Source organism: Schistocerca americana, chromosome 4 (assembly GCF_021461395.2).
Source record: "Schistocerca americana isolate TAMUIC-IGC-003095 chromosome 4, iqSchAmer2.1, whole genome shotgun sequence".
NCBI lineage: Eukaryota > Metazoa > Arthropoda > Insecta > Orthoptera > Acrididae > Schistocerca > Schistocerca americana.
Window position 1 is genome coordinate 357,183,029 of NC_060122.1, and position 22,634 is coordinate 357,205,662.

Genomic DNA, 22,634 nt, shown 5'->3' on the forward strand with positions numbered 1-22,634 from the left:
TTCTGAACATACATTTTATTCACGTCCTATCTGCTAGAAGATTACGATAACTGTTAATGCCGGCTATCTGTTAGTTTGTAATAAAACTTGTGAGTACCTATAGCAGTGTAACCACAATCTTCGAGTAATACGGAAACGCTGTCTTAATCTGTGGTGCATTTATTTCCTCATTTACAATTTGACTATCATAGGTAGATTTAATATGTACCAGAAACGAATGACAAGTGTTTACAGCTGCCGTGGAAAAATGTTTAATTAAAGCCAGCTGCAGCTTGGAGAGTGGCTGTTGATTTGATCCCAACGAGAGGGTATCAATGCAACTGTTTTTCGTATTTCATTTTATTCTTTTTCAGTTCTTTTGGTTCTGTTTAGAAGTTACAATACATCAGTCACGTACCTAAGACTGGTTTCAACCCGACAACCTATTACTAGGTACGATTAAATCAGATGTGGTATTCCTTTACCTTTTCTCCGTGTGAGAACCGGCCATCGAGCTAGTTGTAGGGGTGTAGGAACCGAAAAATTTTACAACTTTATATTTTTCACAGACAAAACGCAGTTCCCCAGGTAGGTAAGTTTCTATAGAAACGCCTTAAGAAAAAAGATAAAATTCAGAACTCACAGGGCGATCGGAGCCGGTTGACTGAATCACAAATTGAACACCCTCAAGTGAAAAATTAATTGAAATTCTATATAATAAGCCGGCCGCAGTGGCCGTGCGGTTCTAGGCGCTGCAGTCTGGAGCCGAGCGACCGCTACGGTCGCATGTTCGAATCCTATCTCGGGCATGGATGTGTGTGATGTCCTTAGGTTAGTTAGGTTTAATTAGTTCTAAGTTCTAGGCGACTGATGACCTCAGAAGATAAGTCGCATAGTGCTCAGAGCCATTTGAATCATAGCCATTCAATATAATACAGTCATCTAGGGTAAATAAAGATCGCTGTATATCGAAACTGTACATGTGCCCATTGCATTATCTGCGGAAAAGGAAGTACACACACACGCACACACGAGATGAACATAGTACTATAGTTCAATTGGCGAACTTTTAAGCTATAACGATTACAACATGCTCACATCTTGAGGATCGCTTCTGATGGGTTTTATAAAATAAATAAATAAACGTGAAATGAAACTATATTAATAAAGCTCAGGTCTCAAACGTTATATCGTCAACAAACCGCTACAAGTATCTACTTGATAAAAATATTGATCTCTCTGTCAATAAATAAGCACACTGCACCCATACACAAGGAGAAGCGTAGTACATACTAAATTACTGCGTATTAAAAGCTTGTCTGAGAAGACTGTGACTCACTTAGGTTTGGTTTTCCATTACGAGTGTCTCAGTGCCCTTCAGCTGTGAGAATGAAGTTTCATTAATGGGTGCTTCTCCCCCGTACAGATGACGCAGACCGTGGGCTACTACAACGTGCGACATGTGGCTGCCCAATGTGCTAAAGTGACCACTTAGGAGTATTTTTACGTAGGTCCTAAACGGAGGTCGCTAATGGATGCTGGGATGCAAGTGACTCTTAATATCTGTCGTGGCTTTGTACTTCTCGGTGTTAGAGTTTGGCTAGCGTACTTCACACTCTTCTATTATTTTTAGAGAACTTGCCATCCATAGAAATTTCTCACTTCAGAGTACGCGATTGCGCTGCAGAGTTGCCGTTTGATGGCGGAACGTTAGGTTCACCACCTAAACACTAAATATCAAACAACACAAACTTACTTCTGCGTTCTAATAGAGGTTAGAGGAAAGTGAAAACGCAATACAACGGCTTTCCATTGAGGATGTCAAAGATACCGTGGTTAAATGAATATACGTATAATTGCATTTTTGCTAGGAACAATAGAGTTCTTATCCGAGTTAGTGAACACATTTAAATCTCAAGTACATGGTTATTTTATGTTGTCCTGACTGGTTATGGTTGTAATAGTTATGTGATAGTTTCGCTGTCAGGCTCGCCGGACAGGTAGTACATGACGCTTGTGACTTGTTACGTTGTCAAACGTTATCAGGTCATTTCGCCATTTACGCGAATTTTTTAATATTTATTCATGTTGGGTATCAGGTGCTAGTGTCAGAAGTGACAAACAAAAATATTAAAGTGATGGAGAGTAGCTGAACTGAGAACAGATACCTGTTAGATTCCTATATCAGGAAAGAGGCAACAGCGAAAGTGTAAGCTGTCAGTTTCACAGGAAGAAGGACTGCAAAAAATGTGCGGGAAAAAGTTATAGACATAATGCAGATCGGCACAAAGAGCCCTTTTTGCGCGACATATTGACACGGAATCGGGAGCAATGTTTACTCAACGGTGCGTCTAGGACATAGCGCTGTATGGAGAGTGAGACACAGCATGATTAACAATCGGTGACACCGAATGAAAGCGACACGTGGCATTACAGAAGAACGTTAAAATGAACTGGGCGGATAATATGGGAAACGAAGATATACATGGTTTTTCAAAAGTATTCATCAGATTTCAGAGGACTATATCATCCACACTAATAAAGAGAGAAAATCAGGTACATTTTAACTTGCGTACTGAAACGTTACCTGGTTGGGCAGTGTAAATTGTTGGTTAATGTGTTTCCCGGTAAGTGTCTACTTGGTGCAACTAGCTCTCTCGTTCACTTGCCCATTCATTATCCAATGAATGTAGAGTCAGGAACGAGAGGCATGTTGAATCCTCCTTTCGGATTATTGCAATTCATTTACATATGTGCGCGAGATTTCCGTCGACAGTACAACACAGCACCTCCTATAGGGCAAAGAATCTTGCATTGCACCGCTGATCTAATGGTATGTCATTTTTTTGTGGTGGTTTGACTCCGTCTATGTGCTTCCCCATCCAAAAACCTTCAGTTAAATGCAACGTCGAATAGCAGCAGCAGCAGCAGCGAACGCAGTAGCTCCAGACAGCAAAACTACGAGACGAATTTCACTCTCGTCTAGATGTTCGTCGTGCATCCGGTGGAGGCCACACCGAACATTTGTGGAAGCTAAATAAAAACCTTTATCCTAAACATCATCATAGCATTAACGTACCACAAGAATTTATGTACATGGACGTAAAAGATATACCCTTGTACAATCATCAGGTTCTTTTGATAATAAAAACTTGCAGTCCTACTTGTAAATTAAGATGCACCCCAATGTTCTGTCTTCATTTGCATAGAAGTCGTTGTCTTGTGAAATCGGATAAATCTTTTCTTAACACCCTGTGCTATAAAAAGATGGAAAAAGTCTGGAAGATCGTTACCAGAAGCTACGCTGCACGCACTAGATTTGTAGAGATGAAAAAGTATCAGTCAAGTGAAGTGAAGTGAAGTGGAATGTAAGGGAAGAAAGGACATTTGTGGTGCTCTCCACGATGCATTGAAGCCGAAGTCATTAGAGAGGTGGCTGCAGACTAGTTAAGCGATTCATTCATACCGGCGTCCATCTGAAATGATTTAAGAATACATTAATGTGCATGACGCGACGAGCATTTTAAGACGAGTACAGTGTCTTAACCACTGCAACATGTCGCTCGGTTAAGTCTGTGGAATATAAATCCTGGTGCCGGGGTGTACCAACGCATGTTACACGAGTGATTTTTTCGTCTAAATTGTAACTCGTGGTGGGTGCGTCATGTTGCTTGTAATTTAGTGACGTCAATAGTCAACTGACTGCGCCGACTGTGGAATTGTAAAACACAGAGTACAGTAAGCTCTAGACAGTGCACGCGAAGGAACAGGGGAATGTGGCATCGTCTAACAACGGAAGTTAACGAAATCTAGCCGTGCTCTCTCATGTTATAGTAATGAACTGTGTGTCTTCTTAAGGTTTATTTTATTGTTTGCTTTATTTTCGTGAGGAACTGCAAGAGGTACAAGGGGACCTAATACTGTTCTCCCACAAGAGAGACCAAATATCTGACAGAAAAATCGTATTTAGGTTTTAACGGTACCTGGATAAAGAAGAAGCTTATAGTGGGCAGAAATAAGAACATAAATAGATAAGAAATGCTTTTAAATGAAAACTGCTTCAACAGTGAAATAATCAGATATATTTGACGAGAAAGTAAGTATCGATTCCATTAAACCTTAGAAAGAAAATAAAACACAAATGACACAGTAAAAAGGCGTTACCTACCGCCTTGTAAATATTGTTCGATGTGCTTGTATGTCTCTGTTTTCTCGAACACATAAATGTCGACATTTCGGAATGTTTGGACGATACTTCTCCTATTCTTTCAGTGTTCTACAGTATAGACGATTTACCACAGGGCCTTTGCCAGGAACATCCACTACAAATTTTCCTTTGGTCATAATGAAACTCTTGCGTAAATGTTTCTCGATTTTATTACGGTACACTGTATTGTAAAGTTTCCAGTGAATTCCTCTGTCATCATTGTTGGATTTAACTATTGTACTAATAAGCAATGTGGGACTTTCGTTGTGTACTTGGCTGAATTATATCACATAGACGTTACGACACTTCCACGCGTTACAGAGATGTTTTCGATTTCTGTGATGGAAGAACATTACTAGCGGCGCTGATTCCGTTAAGATGGTGGATAAAGCAACTTATTTCTCTATAGATGATCAGCTTACAGGACTCAATTTCTTCGGAACTACAACAAATAAAATAAACAGAACTTTGGACAGAAATGGTATTCAATACATTTTCTGGTCACCAAAGAAAAATAACCCTAGATTACTAAACCCTCGTAATATTTATAATCGCTGTACGGTATAAAACAGGACATTTTGTACTAAATTTGATAATAAGGAACATGCCACTGGAGATATAGTAATTGTAATTAGCTCATTCATAACCCTTTGAATAAATGGTGGAATGGTGGAAGATAATCTTGGTCTCAGTGTTTCCGGTTTATACTCGTGTAAAATTTCTTTGATTGTGGTAGCAGTTACAATGGTCAAGTCACACGTACAATTTCAGAACGGTGCACACAGCACCGATGACACATTAAATATGTCGATTTTGACAAATATGCTTTTGCCGAACGTAGCCTCATGTACAAGCATGTGTTTTTGTTCGATGAAACGAAAATCTTATCTGACGTATCTACCAACAGGGACTCAGTCATCACAGAAGCCATTGAGATCAGAACGTGCAAGAACGACTTTAACCAGTACAGCAGTTATACCCTGAGTGATGAGGGAAACTGACGCTCGATGCTAAGAGGATACAGAGAAATGCGCTGAGATTCCTAACGGCCAGCCGCGGTGGCCGAGCGGTTCTACGCGCTTAAGTCCGGAACCGCGCGACTGCTACGGTCCTGCCTCGGGCATGGATGTTTGTGATGTCCTTAGGTCAGTTAGGTTTAAGTAGTTCTAAGTTCTAGGGGACTGATGACCTCAGATGTTAAGTCCCATAGTGCTCAGAGCCATTTGAACCATTAGATTCCTAACCTGTAACGGAATCAGCATAACTGGTAATGATCCTCCATCACGTAATTCGAAATAATCTCTGGTAGTGTATAGAAGTTTCGCAACGTTTACATGACATAATTCAGCAAAAACGTAACGGAAGTACCGCACTGCCTGTACCCTGCGCGTAAATACGACTCTAGTTATGAGAGATCGTCCATGCAGAACATCGAAAAATTTTAACAGAATTAGGGAACTAGCAATATAAAACAATTTTTCCTATGAGAACCTAGTTTTTCGCGGTATCATTATTGTATGATCTGACGACGCCCTCCCCTGTCCGCAATAACGGTGAACCAGGCAGCAGCTGCGTCCAGGAAGTAACGGCAGAGCGAGGGGAGCGAGAAGTGTGAGACCGCAGCGAGCTGCTAATTAGCAGCCGCGGTGTCACAGGGTACGCGGAGGAAAGCGCTTCCATCTCCACAATATCCTACGCAGCCGGTCTCGGCACCCCACTCTCGCTTAGGAACACGCTACAGCGGGCCGAAGCGATGTGCGGTGGACACCTCCGGGACTGCGCGTTCACTGGGTCGCACAGCACAAATTCCAGCGTCGTATTCTCCGCTCCGTTTGTGTGTTTGCTACGGGAGTGCGTTCACTACGCCGTGTCGTACGAGTCAACCAGCGCAAAATCCGGGCCAGCATTAGCGAGGGGGCAATGCATTCTACGCTTGCGGCTGGCTCGGCTAACGCCACGGGTGAATTATGATTAGCGAATAGTGCTACTGGGTACACGTCTATTCGTTACCGAGTAACAAGTATTCGCCGTCCGCTGTGGCCGAGCGGTTCTTACGGCTTCAGTCCGGAACCGCGCTGCTGTCGTAGGTTCGAATCCTGCCTCGGTCATGGTTGTGTGTGATGTCCTTAGGTTAGTTAGGCTTAATTAGTTCTAAGTCTAGGGGACTGATGACCTCAGATGTCCCATAGTGCTTAGAGCCATTTGAACACGTATTCCCGATCATAAGTGCCGTTTCGTTACCCGGGTTCCCGGGTTCGATTCCCGGCGGGGTCAGGGATTTTCTCTACCTCGTGATGGCTGGGTGTTGTGTGCTGTCCTTAGGTTAGTTAGGTTTAAGTATTTCTAAGTTCTAGGGGACTGATGACCATAGATGTTAAGTCCCATAGTGCTCAGAGCCATTTGAACCATTTGAACCGTTTCGTTAATGCCTGAAACTTTTCGTATGTTTTCTTCACAGCAAACATTTCATCCTGCTTTCGCTGTCCTCTCCAAGCTCTCTACCTCAGCGGACTGGAGTAACGGAAATATTTTGATACTCAACTGTCTTTTTTGCCTTACTTTCATACCGACTAGGTAATTCTCGTATCCCACCATTTTCATATTCTCAGCGAAGCAAGTCATTACCGACGCGGAGTATCGTATACATTTTGTCATTTGCCATATTTTCTTTCCCGCACACAATTGGTGTCCGACTCGGGCGGAGTCGGTAGTGTTCGTAATCCTCCAATTCCTTCTTTCCGTAGGCTACGGTTTCCACCATGCGGAAAATCACCGGATTTTCGATGGCCCATAGCGTAAAACGAGAGTTTTAATAAATAGGGCCACGACAAGTGGGCGGAGCTAGGGACCCCTGCCGCTGTGCAGCAGAACTGCCGCCGTCTGCTGTTACTGGTCTACTCGAGATAGTCGCGTGGTGATATAATTTGAAATTATTTTGATATGACAATGAATTCAATTCTTGCAACTTCATCTGTTACCATTAGTTCCAGCACAGCCATGGTCATTATTCTTCAGTCCGAAGCGGAAAAAATAAAATAAATAAAATCTGATCAGGAAAGAGGACCCACTCAAAAGGTAGGTTAAAGAACAAAGTTATACCCTCAACATACTAGGTAATAAAAAAAAAAAGTATTTACGTATAACTCATATACACTCCTGGAAATTGAAATAAGAACACCGTGAATTCATTGTCCCAGGAAGGGGAAACTTTATTGACACATTCCTGGGGTCAGATACATCACATGATCACACTGACAGAACCACAGGCACATAGACACAGGCAACAGAGCATGCACAATGTCGGCACTAGTACAGTGTATATCCACCTTTCGCAGCAATGCAGGCTGCTATTCTCCCATGGAGAAGATCGTAGAGATGCTGGATGTAGTCCTGTGGAACGGCTTGCCATGCCATTTCCACCTGGCGCCTCAGTTGGACCAGCGTTCGTGCTGGACGTGCAGACCGCGTGAGACGACGCTTCATCCAGTCCCAAACATGCTCAATGGGGGACAGATCCGGAGATCTTGCTGGCCAGGGTAGTTGACTTACACCTTCTAGAGCACGTTGGGTGGCACGGGATACATGCGGACGTGCATTGTCCTGTTGGAACAGCAAGTTCCCTTGCCGGTCTAGGAATGGTAGAACGATGGGTTCGATGACGGTTTGGATGTACCGTGCACTATTCAGTGTCCCCTCGACGATCACCAGTGGTGTACGGCCAGTGTAGGAGATCGCTCCCCACACCATGATGCCGGGTGTTGGCCCTGTGTGCCTCGGTCGTATGCAGTCCTGATTGTGGCGCTCACCTGCACGGCGCCAAACACGCATACGACCATCATTGGCACCAAGGCAGAAGCGACTCTCATCGCTGAAGACGACACGTCTCCATTCGTCCCTCCATTCACGCCTGTCGCGACACCACTGGAGGTGAGCTGCATGATGTTGGGGCGTGAGCGGAAGACGGCCTAACGGTGTGCGGGACCGTAGCCCAGCTTCATGGAGACGGTTGCGAATGGTCCTCGCCGATACCCCAGGAGCAACAGTGTCCCTAATTTGCTGGGAAGTGGCGGTGCGGTCCCCTACGGCACTGCGTAGGATCCTACGGTCTTGGCGTGCATCCGTGCGTCGCTGCGGTCCGGTCCCAGGTCGACGGGCACGTGCACCTTCCGCCGACCACTGGCGACAACATCGATGTACTGTGGAGACCTCACGCCCCACGTGTTGAGCAATTCGGCGGTACGTCCACCCGGCCTCCCGCATGCCCACTATACGCCCTCGCTCAAAGTCCGTCAACTGCACATACGGTTCACGTCCACGCTGTCGCGGCATGCTACCAGTGTTAAAGACTGCGATGGAGCTCCGTATGCCACGGCAAACTGGCTGACACTGACGGCGGCGGTGCACAAATGCTGCGCAGCTAGCGCCATTCGACGGCCAACACCGCGGTTCCTGGTGTGTCCGCTGTGCCGTGCGTGTGATCATTGCTTGTACAGCCCTCTCGCAGTGTCCGGAGCAAGTATGGTGGGTCTGACACACCGGTGTCAATGTGTTCTTTTTTCCATTTCCAGGAGTGTATATCAGTAATCATGTTCAGTAGCGAAAGTAACGAGTAACAAATACTTTGTGTCGGCATGTGTCTCGACAAACCGAGTACACACTGCATAAAATTTACTCGTTGCTTTTACTGCCCTATCAGTCAACGAAACGTCGCGTATCGAACGTCCGCATTTACGAGGGGGCGCAGGCATTTAGTGGTCGCATTTATGGTCGCAGGTTCGAATTCTGCCTCGGGCATGGCTGTGTGTGATGTCCTTAGGTTAGTTAGGTTTAAGTAGTTCTAAGTTCTAGCGGACTGATGACCGCAGAAGTTAAGTCGCATAGTGCTCAGAGCCATTTGAACCATTTTTTTCTAAAAACAATTAGATAATAACAAGCTTTCACTTTCCGAGATAAAAAACTATTAGTTTAGTCTCGTTATTGCACGATGAATGTGCACGTCATTCAGATGTATACGGTCGCCTTTTTTCCAACCTCTGCACACAATAATTCAGAAATGTAGTAAGGCTTTTATATTCTTTTGAAGACGGCGATTCTACTACATCATTACTTCATGTTGCAATACTCCAGGCAATACAAAGCCCCACAACATGTAAAAACTGAAGGTAATGACGACCATTCCACAGGTGCTGTTCTTCGAGATTTAGAAAGTAAAAAGAATGAGAGATTAAAAAATGCCGGTTTTCAAATAAATTACTTCTTCAAAATGGCTCAAATGTCAAACAGTTCTCATTACAAGGCTAAACTGAAATCGAAATAAAGGTACTAGTACTTCCAAGACAAACGAGAACTGCTAACGAATCTCCACAATCCGTTCTGTGCAAGTGACATCACGAGTAAACACAATCTCAAGATTTTATAAAATAAAATCGTCTCTATAGCAGCACCTGTACTGAATGCCGACAATGACTTATTTAAATGAAAAATATATAAAACGGAAATGCTGTGTGGCTAGGGCCTCCCGTCGGGTAGACCGTTCGCCTGGAGCAAGTCTTTCGAGTTGACGCCACTTCGTGTCGATGGGGATGAAATGATGATGATGATGATGATGATGATGATGATGATGATGACAACACAGCTCTCAGACCCTGAGCGAAGAAAATCTTCTACCCAGCCGGGAATGGAACCCGGGCCGTCAGGTACGACATTCCGTCGCGGTGACCACTCAGTTACCAGGGGCAGACGTGAAAAATAATTATAATGAATCTTTAATATCCACCACAGGCTACTGGATTCGTGGGAACGCACTCGTTTTTATAATAATACACAGCACAGTCACATTAATGTGACCAACGACTAAGTTGACGTCAACGTGCAATAACCACTTACAGACGGCAAGTGGCAACACGAGAAGTGGAGGGCATATAAAGCCTGTCGGTGGGAAGCGGAAAACAATACAATCGTTGTCATAATGCGAAAATGGAACGATTTACCTGTCGTCCAATAGGGCATTAGCATTCGATTTCTGGCCAAGGGTGGAAGAATTTCCTAAACGGCTACATTTGTGAACTGTTAGCGTGCCGCAGTGATTAAAGTGTACCGTGCATGGCAAAATGGTGCTGTCCAAAACCGGCGCAGAGGCATTTGTGGTGCTACACGGGCTATAGATAACAGGTGTGAACGACGGCTACAGGGCGAATGCATGTGCAACTGTTGACCAAGTGACTGGCCTGATGAACCGAGGGACTACCAAAAGTGTCTCCTCTGAGACTGTTCATCGAACGCGAGGCCTACGAGAAAGACAGGCCGCGGCGCGTACGTCGCAAAGGTAGGCCGAGTTCGCTCACTCGTTCGCTCAACACAGCAGAACTACTGCGTTTCTACACCTGTTAACTCGTAAATGAGTGTGTATGTAAAAACGAGAATTGCATCTTCTACTGGAATACACTATTATGGAATCTTACTGCTATTAATCCTACAATGGTAGAAAGTGCATAGGCCTACTAATAATTTGTTACAGCTGTACTAGGGTACAATAAAATTAAAATCATGTCAAAATGATTATCAGTTGTATAAGGTACCACATCCTGCACGAAATTAGGACTGTTACGCAGAAGAGATTAAATGCTACAAACAAGCCGTTATACCATTTATGTCGAGAATTGTTTATAAATTTTGTTGTACGAGTAGTAATCAGTAAGACTTTGTAATACCAGATTCCAGTAGAAGATGCAATTCTCGTATGTACACACACACACACATTTACGAGTTAACAGGTGTAGAAACGCTTTCTGTGTACCGAGTTAAGAGAGCGAGCTAGCTTTTTTTTTTTTTTTTTTTTTTTTTCCTCTCGTTGCATCTGCTCGGGGCGGACGTCGTAAGACATCCGTTTAAGTTCGTTGTCGATCAATTAACTCAGTTTTTTTTATTATAGAGGGCAGCTAACCCTTTGACCGAACACGCTGAGCTACCGTGCCGGCGGCTTAGGCCTACCCTGGTGACGTACGCGCCGCGGCCTGTCTATCTCGTGGGCCTCGAGCGAACGTCGCTGCTTATGACCCTTCGCAGCAGGTGCCTGATTCATTCAGCCATCCTGACTGCTGCTAATCGGTGACAAAGGCTGGAATTTGCACGCCAGTACCGCAAATGAACGTCCATTGTGTGGCGAAAGGTGGCCTTTTCGGATGAATCACGTTGTAAGGTAGTCACATTTATGTACGTCATCGATGTGCACGTCAGAAAGAGAGAGCACGTTACGTTACTGTTAAACATTTGGTCTTGTCGTGGCCAGTGTTTGCCTCTGCGCAGTCTGATACGTTCTTAGTTGAAGTGTGGTAGATAAGGGACGTATTTAGGGCTGCTGTGTGGGCTTGTAATTGTATCTGTTAGATGAAGAAAGGACAGCAAGGATGAATATGTTGAAAGGTGAAAGGAATATAAATTTTTAATAATGAGATTGGTTTTGAAGAGGAAAAGTTTGAGGTAAGACTGCAGCACTGCGCACCTAATTTATCGGAATGATTATTGTCAGCTAGCTAAGTTGCTCAGAGCTGATAGAAAGACCATCCCACTTCCCTGAATCATGGATTAAGATATTAATAGATTAAACTGTTTGATTTTTATAGAAATTCTCTGTTAACTTTATAGAGGAAGGCGGGGCAAGACGGGGAGGTGGGGTAAGACATGGAAGGGCTATGAGCTAAAGTTAGAGTGCTGCCATCTGTGGATAGCTACGTCAACATCACCAATACACAGGTCCCAGTGTGTTGACATTGCTGAACCTTACTTTCGCGGCGGTTTCTGTGAACTTTGCAAGGTATGTACAATTGTTATACTGATTTGCAATGTTTTACACCATTCGAGGTCCTAAAACATGTGTTTCGTGAACATTTGTCCAGACTGTATATATATAGCACTGAATAGTACGTCTTATTAACAGTAAACTGCTGTGTCAGTAGTCAATGTTCACTAAATAGTGTTCATGTAGGCGTAACATAACCTGACAGCATGGTAGGGGGCAAGACGGGGTGGGGCAAGATGGGGAGCCCCTACTATTTGTCCGACCATTACGTTCTTATCGTCTCATGTGTTTACCTCGCTGCGGGTTTTGAACAAACATTATACGTTGAATACAATTGTAAATCGCCTCTGAAGAAGGCTGAATACAGTGTATTAGCTGCGGACGCTGGGCCCACGAGACTGTGCCGGGATAGAAATTGATGATGACGAGGCTGTCCACACTTGTGCACTATGTGAAAGTAAGAGGCCTAAATGAAACGTAATACCTGATTCGACAATTCGCAGAACCATGTTTCGAAACCTTATCGTCACATGATTTCACTATTCCAGTCCTTATTTAAGCTTTAGAGATGAATTCATGCTAGTTCCCCATCTTACCGCGCATATGGGGCTAGACGGGGAATTGGTAGTTTATGTTTCAAATCCAGATATTCCTAACTAAATGTAACAAGTTTGCAGGTTTCTTTGTATGCTATTGTAATTCAATGGTTAGGTAAACAAATGATAATCAGACCTACTTGAATTTGTTTATTTTTGTCCCTTTTGTAAGGGTAGATTGTTAGCTTCCCCATCTCGCCCCGCCTTCCCCTACCTTTTTAAAATCATTGCTCACTTTGTTAGGCATAATATTGTTCAGACAAATGTTACGTGTGGAGATCACTCGAAGTCTTAAAAAATGGCTCTGAGCACTATGGGACTCAACTGCTGAGGTCATTAGTCCCCTAGAACTTAGAACTAGTTAAATCTCACTAACCTAAGGACATCACAAACATCCATGCCCGAGGCAGGATTCGAACCTGCGACCGTAGCGGTCTTGCGGTTCCAGACTGCAGCGCCTTTAACCGCACGGCCACTTCGGCACTCGAAGTCTTACTCTGTCTTTAGAATATATACTTTGTTCTAAAATCGTTGTCTTGGAATATCATTTCATAGGAACAGTTACTCTCACCGGGCGTGAAACGTATGAAAACATACATCCTGCAACACTCGTCGGAAGGGTCCAAGTCGAAGGGCATTCCCTTGATGATCGCGTCATTCTGGAAGGCACAATAGAGCAACTCAGCAATGCATGAATCCTTGGCACCATGTCCACACCTACATGCAGTTTGTTTATCCTCGGCACGATGGTATCTACCAGCATGACAAAGCAATGGGTAATTTCCAAAATTGTATACGTCATACATATATAACGTAACAATATTTATCGTTAAGTATACATTCATGGTATCCAGTGTCAAGGTTAGCTTAGGGTTCTTGTGCTGTAATCAATATATATATACGGGAGGACGACAGATCAAAATTCCCTTAAGACCTTTGATTTAGATTTCCCATATTCTCCATAAAAGGCTTAAAGCGACCACCGAAATGGTTCCTTTGAAACGACACGGTCGATTTCGTTCCCAAATTCGAGTTTGTGCTCGGTCTCTAATGACCTCGTCGTCAACGGGACGTTAAACTTCAAAAAATTCTATACGTTCCGCCAATTACGAATTAATTAGCACTGAAGTTAGTCAACCACGCTGTTGCGCGCAAATTCAAGCGGCCCGCCAGATACAGTTAGTGTCCGTTGTTCTCACAGCGTAGATAAAATGAAATGAAATGTCGTGTGGCTAGGGCCTCCCGTCGGGTAGACCGTTCGCCAGATGCAGGTGTTAGCTCGGAGACTGCTCAGCCTTTGGCTTGGGTTCCATCCTTGCTGTAACGCTCGCTTGTTCGGTTTTAGTAACGCAGGCGAAGAAAAAGTCTGACGACACCGTCTCTGGCTTCAATTTGCACGCGCAGCTGCCTGACTGGTTAACTTCAGTGGCAGTTAACTCGAAACAGGTGCGACGTCTCGAATGCTCCTCTTAACAATTATTTCGCGGCACAACCCACCCTGCGAGACAGTTAGAAGCTTTTTTGACAATTTCTGAGCAACCTTTATATCTACCTGCAGAAAATATTGTTAAAAAACCTCTACCACGCCTTGTTGATAATTCATGCGCGAACAAAGACTGACCTGATTTGAGTAAAATAGCAGCTGTTAAAGAGATAATCATCAAGGTTATTAGCCTTGTAAGCATTGGATTGTAGTGTCTTTTCTCAACTGATGATTTATATTTTTCGAATTCAAGACTCATTTAAATTACTCGTATAATTTGAAGCTTTTCAAACCAAGATCGAAAATGGAATAATCATATTAAAATTGTGTTATATTTCCAGAATGAGATTTCCACTCTGCAGCGGAGTGTGCGCTGATATGAAACTTCCTGGCAGATTAAAACTGTGTGCCCGACCGAGACTCGAACTCGGGACCTTTGCCTTTCGCGGGCAAGTGCTCTACCATCTGAGCTACCGAAGCACGACTCACGCCTGGTCCTCACAGCTTTACTTCTGCCAGTATCTCGTCTCCTACCTTCCAAACTTTACAGAAGCTCTCCTGCGAACCTTGCAGAATTAGCACTCCTGAAAGAAAGGATACTGCGGAGACATGGCTTAGCCACAGCCTGGGGGATGTTTCCAGAATGAAATTTCCACTCCTTTCTTTCAGGAGTGCTAGTTCTGCAAGGTTCGCAGGAGAGCTTCTTTAAAGTTTGGAAGGAAGGAGACGAGATACTGGCAGAAGTAAAGATGTGAGGACCGGGCGTGAGTCGTGCTTCGGTAGCTCAGATGGTAGAGAGCACTTGTCCGCGAAAGGCAAAGGTCCCGAGTTCGAGTCTCGGTCGGGCACACAGTTTTAATCTGCCAGGAAGTTTTGTGTTATATTGTTTGCAAACTACTTCGCCGAGGAACATTTGAAAGTTCATGCTCGATACCATGGGAAAAGATCAGGAGACGAGGTCCCGGCTGAAAGTAACATATTTGACAACGTTCATGAACACGACAGATCTTAGAGTAGTGGTGTATTGTTAAGGGACCTATAGAATTTGCTCTATTGAGGAATGTATGTATTTAATAACTGCAAATAGCTCGTGACAAAGACGATGAAGTTAACTGTCAAAATCTCGAGTTCTTTTGTTAATTTGACACGTCAAGGAGCCCGAGAACACGGGTGTATCGATTTCCTGTGATCATTTAACTGAAAAACTCCGCCGTTACTATAGAACATAATGTTGTCCCTGAAATATCTTCAGATATTTTGTTACATTTCTTCTTTTCCCCTATGATTTGTAATTTAGAAATTCTGTTACTTATTATCAGACATAGTTCCTTGTCCGTATGTTCAAGCAAAATTTATTGTACTCCCAAGTTATCGTAATGTATACAGTATGAAGCTCAATCACATTCAAGTCTGAATTTCTGGAAACACACACACACACACACACACACACACACACACACACACACACACTCGCTTCCAAGGTATTATTTTTATAACAGTTTTGTGGCGTTTATTCTACTTCTATACATGCAATCTTCCAGTTTCCCCTCAATAAATGGCACAATTAACTCGTACCAAAATTGACGGATCCATTTTCCTTTTCATTGGAGGGAAGGAAAAATAGTCGTATATCTTTTTCCGGGGCCGTAATATTCTTTACCTCGTCCGAGTGTACCTATGCTCTATTTTAATATCAAGGCATCAGAATCACTGTGCAGTCTATATAGAATAGATATTATCTAAATTTACCCAACATCCTTTCCGAAGAAGTAAAACGGAAGGAAAGTAGAACGCTTAGAATCCAAGGTTCCGCAGAGACAAAGCATCTGCGGAAAAACTGCAATCACAGTGGTTGGATGGTAATTCGAGCACTCAGAATCTCAATAGAATTCTCGTAATTGACTCAGAAGTAACTCTTTAGTTCCTTTCACCTCCTCCTTTAGCCATTCATTTCCAAAGCCGTCTATGTGTTCCACAGATGTGTGACGACTGTTGTTTTTCCCCACAAAAGTGAGACAATTAGTTAGACAAACTTGTCTCGTAACTAGACAAGATAAACGTTATTTGTCACGGCAGTCAGCATTTGCATCGACTGTGGCAAAATCAGAGTAGATTGACTACGTTTTTTACATCATTGGTAGGGAGACATCCCCTAACACATTTCAAGTAGTAAGTGATAGATCCCCGCTGTAACTGATCAATGCAAATAACTGACCACTCCAACATGAAAATATTGTGAATAACGAAAAGCTTCGAATCAATCGTTACTGTCAACGACTTGCCCTGCCACATACAAAAACGTTACTACAGAAATAAAACGAATGAAACTTGGGAGTTACAATATACATTTTGTTACCGGTATATAATGTTTGATATCGCTAAAACCGACATCGAGGCGACCGTTTAATACCGTATCGCCGTGACATCTCTTTCGTTAAAACAGACATAGTCTAACACGAGCTGAAAGTACTGGATTATCTGACGGAAACGACATGTATGTCACGAGTCATATATTGAACACAGATTTTAAACTGCATTCGATCACGCCGTTCTTCCGAGTGGAGCGAGAAGCATATTGTAACAAATCAGTTATTAACTGGTTGTTTTAGTGTCACAACAGTGTAGTAAATCGGAAAGTATAATATTTCTTCAGTTCAGCAAGGGAGCTACAGAACTTCCTTCACGCGATTCCAACTTTGTTGTAATTGAGGCTTCGAATTAGCAAACGTTCAGCAACGAAGTTAAGCAGCATCACGCACTATATATTCCTGGAAGCAAAGAAATTAGATGTAGAATCGATTAAAGTGGGTACATTCCACAGAATTTCGGTAGGAAAAAACTGATACTAAGGGAAAGCGTCTTATTTCGGTTTTCAGGAAGTCAGTCATCCACTACCTCAACAGAATTCTTTCTTTTTATTCATTTGTTGTCGTAGTCAGCCTCATTAACATTTCATAACCATAATGATATAGCCTTAAAAATAAAAGAAATCAACAAAATATGGAAATGAAGGCCGAAACTACATGTCCTGGTTGAAATCAAACTACAAGTTGTCATTATACTACCCGTCATATGCAGGAATCGGATCACAGCTATTAGAACGAGCACATGTGACTTCAGCCATCATTCCATATTTTGTGGCCTGTTAGCGACTGTTGTGGCTACATAATGACAATGAGCATTTGATAATGAGGCTTTAGCCTAGAGAGTGGATACTATTATTATTATTATTTTATTATTTGTTGTTGTACTCAAGCCGAAGAGTCGTTTGATGAGCTCTCCACACAAAATCTTTTCACCTCTGCCAAACTACAACTATCAACGTCGTTTTGAACCTGCTTACTGTATTCAAATCTTGGCCTCCCTTAGCGTTTTACTCCACACTTCCATCCCTTTCCAAACTGACAATTCCTTGATGACTCAGCATGTGTCCTACGAAACGATCCCTTACTATGGTCAAGTAGTGGCACAAATTCCTTCTCTCTCCGATTACATTCGGCATCTCACCGTTAGTTACTAGATGGTCCAATATAATCTTCAGCATTCTTCCTAACAAGGGAACCTCCCCATCGCACCCCCCTCAGATTTAGTTAAAAGTTGGCACAGTGGACAGGCCTTGAAAAACTGAACACAGATCAATCGAGAAAACAGGAAGAAGTAGTGTGGAACTATGAAAAAAATGAGCAAAATATACAAAATGAGTACTCCATGTGCAAGATAGGCCACATTTAGGATAGTTTGAGTTAAGGAGCGCCGTGGTCCCGTGGTTAGGGTGAGCAGCTGCGGAGTGAGAGGTCCTTGGTTCAAGTCTTCCCTCGAGTGAAAAGTTTAATTTTTTATTTTCAGTTCATAAGACAAACTCTTATGTTTTCATCACTTTTTGGGAGTGATTATCATATCCACAAGAAAACCTAAATCGGGCAAGGTAGAAGAATTTTTTTTAGCCATTCGCCAAGTGTACAAGTTAGGTGGGTCGACGACATATTCCTGTCCTGTGACGCACATGCCGTCACCAATGTCGTATAGAATATATCAGACGTGTTTTCCTGTGGAGGAATCGGTTGACCTATGACCTTGCGATCAAATGTTTTCGGTTCCCATTGGAGAGGCACGTCCTTTCGTCTACTAATCGCACGGTTTTACGGTGCGGTCGCATAACACAGACACCAAACTTATTACAGCGAACAGAGACGTCAATGAACGAACGGACAGGTCATAACTATGTGAAAATAAAGAAAGTAAACTTTTCACTCGAGGGAAGACTTCAACCAAGGACCTCCCGTTCCGGAGCTGCCCACGCTGGACACGGGACCACGGCGCTCCTGAGCTCGCATTATCCTTGATGCTGCCTATCTTGCACATGCAGTACTCATTTTGTATATTTTGCTCATTTTTTTCATAGTTCCACACAACTTCTTCCTGTTTTCTCGATTGATCTGTGTTCAGTTTTTCAAGGCCTATCCACTGTGCCAACCTATAACTAAATCTGAGGGGTGTGCGATGGGGAGGTTCCCTTGTAAGAACCACATTTCTAACGTTTCTACTCTCATCTTGTCGGAATTGTTTAACATCCGCGTTTCACTTCTACACGAAGTTACTCTTCAGGAAACATCTAACATTTACATTTATATTAGGTGTCACGAAATATCTCTTTTTCAGAAATGCTCTTCTTGCTAGCGCCAGTCTGCTTTTTATATGCTCCTTACTTCGGCTATCGTCGATTATTTTGCTGCCCAAACAGGAAATCTCGTGGACTGCTTTTAGTATTTCATTTCCTAATACTGTCCCTCGGCATCGTCTAATTTAATTGGACTTTATTAGTGGACAGACTGGTTATGACAGAATAAATAAATAAACAAATCGAATGTGGCTGTGGAGGATTTATTTCCTGAAATATTAGTATTAGTTATGGATCCACATTGGTTTTTCCTATAATAGTGGAAAGCACAAAGAAAGGTCTCCGCTTGTTCCAGTAGTGTCCATGTTTTCAATGAACCATTACGTGCAGAGTTCCGTAAGTAATATATTAGTAGTGCAATGCGGTAACGCATAAGGAAACAAAATTAATACAGCTGAAACGGAGTGAAACTGTGACGGTCGACAAGAGCAGTTTGCATGCTGTACGATTCAGGCACGCATGTGTGAAGTATACGTTTTCTTTCAATGTTTGTCCTTTCCTTTAAAAAAGACATGTTGTAAAAAGACACATGTTACATTCTCACTATCGTCAAGACTATAGCTAAGCAGCGGTTAAAGCGACTCGTGCTTTACTCGAAGCGGCATGCAGCTTATTTCCTGCTTGGCATCAACGAGAGGCCACAGGCACGCCCCCTTTCGCCGCGCCCACGCTCGGCGGACCTGGATTTTCTCCTCGGCCAGAGAAGCAATTATCTCTCAGTACTTCTGTCGCCGGCAAAAGCAACAGCATTCACACGCAGAAGCAACAAACAAACAGAAAGAAGTTCTGTCCCGCGTGAGGAGGTTAAGCCTTAAGCGTCCAGTACCGAGCTCATAGTCGGCCTCGGCGTCCTCGGCTATGGTCTCCATGGCGAGCGCATGGCAGCCTGCGGCGCCAGGCGGGGGCGGGAGCAGGAGCGGGGGCGGTCCCAGCGCGGCAGTCGCTGTCTGCACCGGCAGGCAGCGCGGCTCTCACATGACGCGACGCTTCCGCCGCGCGCGCCGGCCACTCACTGGCGCTACTCGCCACGCGACGCGGCGCGCAGCCCCGGTGCCCGGACGCCGGCAGCGCCGCCTCGCGGCCGAGCCCAGAAGCGCCGGGGCCCATTCAGCGGCCGGCCGACGCACTCCGCGGAGGACGCCAGGAAGCCGCGGTACGCCGCCTCGCCACGTTAGGACGCGCGCCGATGCACGGAGTCCGAGCACAGACCAACTTAACGATATACTCTCTAAATTGCTGCTAGTCCCCGATTATAAGAATGCGGATTCACTGGACTGCTTATTATCCGCGTGTTGTTGTTGTGGTCTTCAGTTCTGAGACTGGTTTCATGCAGCTCTCCATGCTACTTTATCCTGTGCAAGTTTCTTCATCTCCCAGTACCTACTGCAGCCTACATCCTTCTGAATCTGTTTAGTGTATTCATCTCTTGGTCTCCCTCTACGATTTTTACCCTCCACGCTGCCCTCCAATGCTAAATTTGTGACCCCTTGATGCCTCAGAACATGTCCTACCAACCGATCCCTTCTTCTAGTCAAGTTGTGCCACAAACTTCTCTTCTCCCCAATCCTATTCAATACCTCCCCATTAGTTACGTCATCTACCCACCTAATCTCCAACATTCTTCTGTAGCAGCACATTTCGAAAGCTTCTATTCTCCTCTTGTCCTAACTATTTATTGTCCACGTTTCACTTCCATACATGCCTACACTCCATACAAATACTTTCAGAAACGACTTCCTGACACTTAAATCTGTACTCGATGTTAACAAATTTCTCTTCTTCAGAAATGCTTTCCTTGCCATCGCCAGTCTACATTTTATATCCTCTCTACTTCGACCATCATCAGTTATTTTGCTCCCCAATAACAAAACTCCTTCACTACCTTAAATTGCCTCATTTCCTAATCTAATTCCCTCAGCATCACCCGACTTAATTCGACTACATTCCATTATACTCGTTTTGCTTTTGTTGATGTTCATCTTATATCCTCCAAGACACTATCCATTCCGTTCAACTGCTATTCCAAGTCCTTCGCTGTCTCTGACAGAATTACAATGTCATCCGCGAACCTCAAAGTTTTTATTTCTTCCCCATGGATTTTAATACTTACTCCGAATTTTACTTTTGTTTCCTTTACTGCTTGCTCAATATACAGATTGAATAACGTCGGGGAGAGGCTACAACCCTGTCTCACTCCCTTCCCAACCACTGCTTCCCTTTCTTGTCCCTCGACTCTTATGACTGCCATCTGGTTTCTGTACAAATTGTAAATAGCCTTCCGCTACCTGTATTTTACCCCTGCCACCTTTAGAATTTGAAAGAGAGTATTCCAGTCAACATTGTCAAAAGCTTTCTCTAAGTGTACAAATGCTAGAAACGTAGGTTTGCCTTTCCTTAATCTTTCTTCTAAGGTAAGTCGTAAGGTCAGTATTGCCTCACGTGTTCCAACATTTCTACGGAATCCAAACTGATCTTCCCCGAGGTCGGCCTCTACCAGTTTTTCCATTCGTCTGCAAATAATTCGCGTTAGTATTTTGCAGCTGTGATTTACTAAACTGATAGTTCGGTAATTTTCACATCTGTCAACACCTGCTATCTTTGGGATTGCAATTATTATATTCTTCTTGAAGTCTGAGGGTATTTCGCCTGTAGTCTGGCGATTTTTGAGAAAATCGTCCCCGGGCGCCCCAAAAAGAAAAAGCTAAGGCGTATCTGTGAAATCCTACACGACAAATTTATGGACGCCAATGCTAAATCAGCCTTATGGAACAGCAGAGAGCCGGATTCCCGTGGCCTCGAGTTACAAGACGTGATAACGGAGCTTCAGCTTCACGTGCAAAATCTGCCCTGCTATCTAAGGAGGACGGGCTAGGGCACCGTCAAATACTGACATTATCATGACGCTTAGCCCTGTCTGTAGATCTGCACAAAACTGGCACGTGACTCAGCGTTTATTTCCAGGTGCCCACGAATTGATTCATTTCGCCCTAAACGAGGAGCCAATAGCTGGAATTAAGTTTCAAAAGGCAGAAGGAAACTGACGTGGCTGTTTACAGTAAGTACGGCCCCTTTAATTTGCGTCATGCAGTGCAAGTAATGCCCTCTATTTTACAAACAAACCAGTCTTGTTTCTTTCATATGTAATAATTTGAAACCCTCTTAAGAAAATGAAATCAACATATACAGTTGCATATCACCTTCATAATAAATCAAGAAATGCCGACATACAATGTGTTTGTTCATGTACAGGTGGTGAAGCGATCCACCAAATATTATGTAAAATGTATGTATGTATTATGTATGTAAAAATAGGCTCATACAACTGTCCTATACAGAGCTGTTCCATCACAATCAAAATAACAATTTTTGAAGACCATATTGAGGAAATATAGTTACATATCGATTCAAAAATCTTCACGAAGATTTAATCTAACTTACAGTCGCTCTTACTATAGTTGTTAAGTGATCCACTAAATAATCTATATTAAAGAAATATAAAAGTTCATACGTATTGTTTTATGAAGATCTGTTAACATCACAGTAAAATATCGAAATCGACATTAGACCAGGTACAATTAATAAAAACATACTAACTTCTCTGCTGACGTAAATTTTTTACGTAACGTATGGTGTAGCTCCAATTGCGCTGCCCTGTTTGCAAAGAACGATATAACAAATTGCCTTATACCTAGCTCCTAAGGCTATTAGAGGGATAGCGTTTTAAAAAATGGTTCAAATGGCTCTGAGCACTATGGGACTTAACTGCTGAGGTCATCAGTCCCCTATAACTTAGAACTACTTAAACCTAACCAACCTAAGGACATCACACACATCCATGCCCGAGGCAGGATTCGAACCTCCGACCGTAGCGATCGCGTGGTTCCAAACTGTAG

At 43.4% G+C, this 22,634-nt stretch overlaps 1 protein-coding gene across 5 annotated transcripts in view; it reads right to left on the minus strand.

Annotated features, from left to right (window-relative positions):
* The window catches only part of LOC124613056 (multiple PDZ domain protein-like), a 1,056,684-nt gene extending 1,036,953 nt beyond the window's left edge, over positions 1 to 19,731 (minus strand). For 2 of the 5 annotated variants that reach the window (XR_006979603.1, XM_047141640.1), the window contains exon 1: positions 19,568 to 19,722. Coding sequence is in view for 4 of the 5 variants with exons in the window: in XM_047141640.1 (XP_046997596.1) it covers positions 19,568 to 19,610 (43 nt within the window). In the remaining variant the exon portion in view is untranslated. Of the gene's footprint in view, positions 1 to 19,567 lie in introns of all 5 variants that reach the window. The other 3 variants (XM_047141637.1, XM_047141635.1, XM_047141636.1) reach the window with 3 other exon arrangements.
* Positions 19,732 to 22,634: the final 2,903 nt, after the last annotated feature.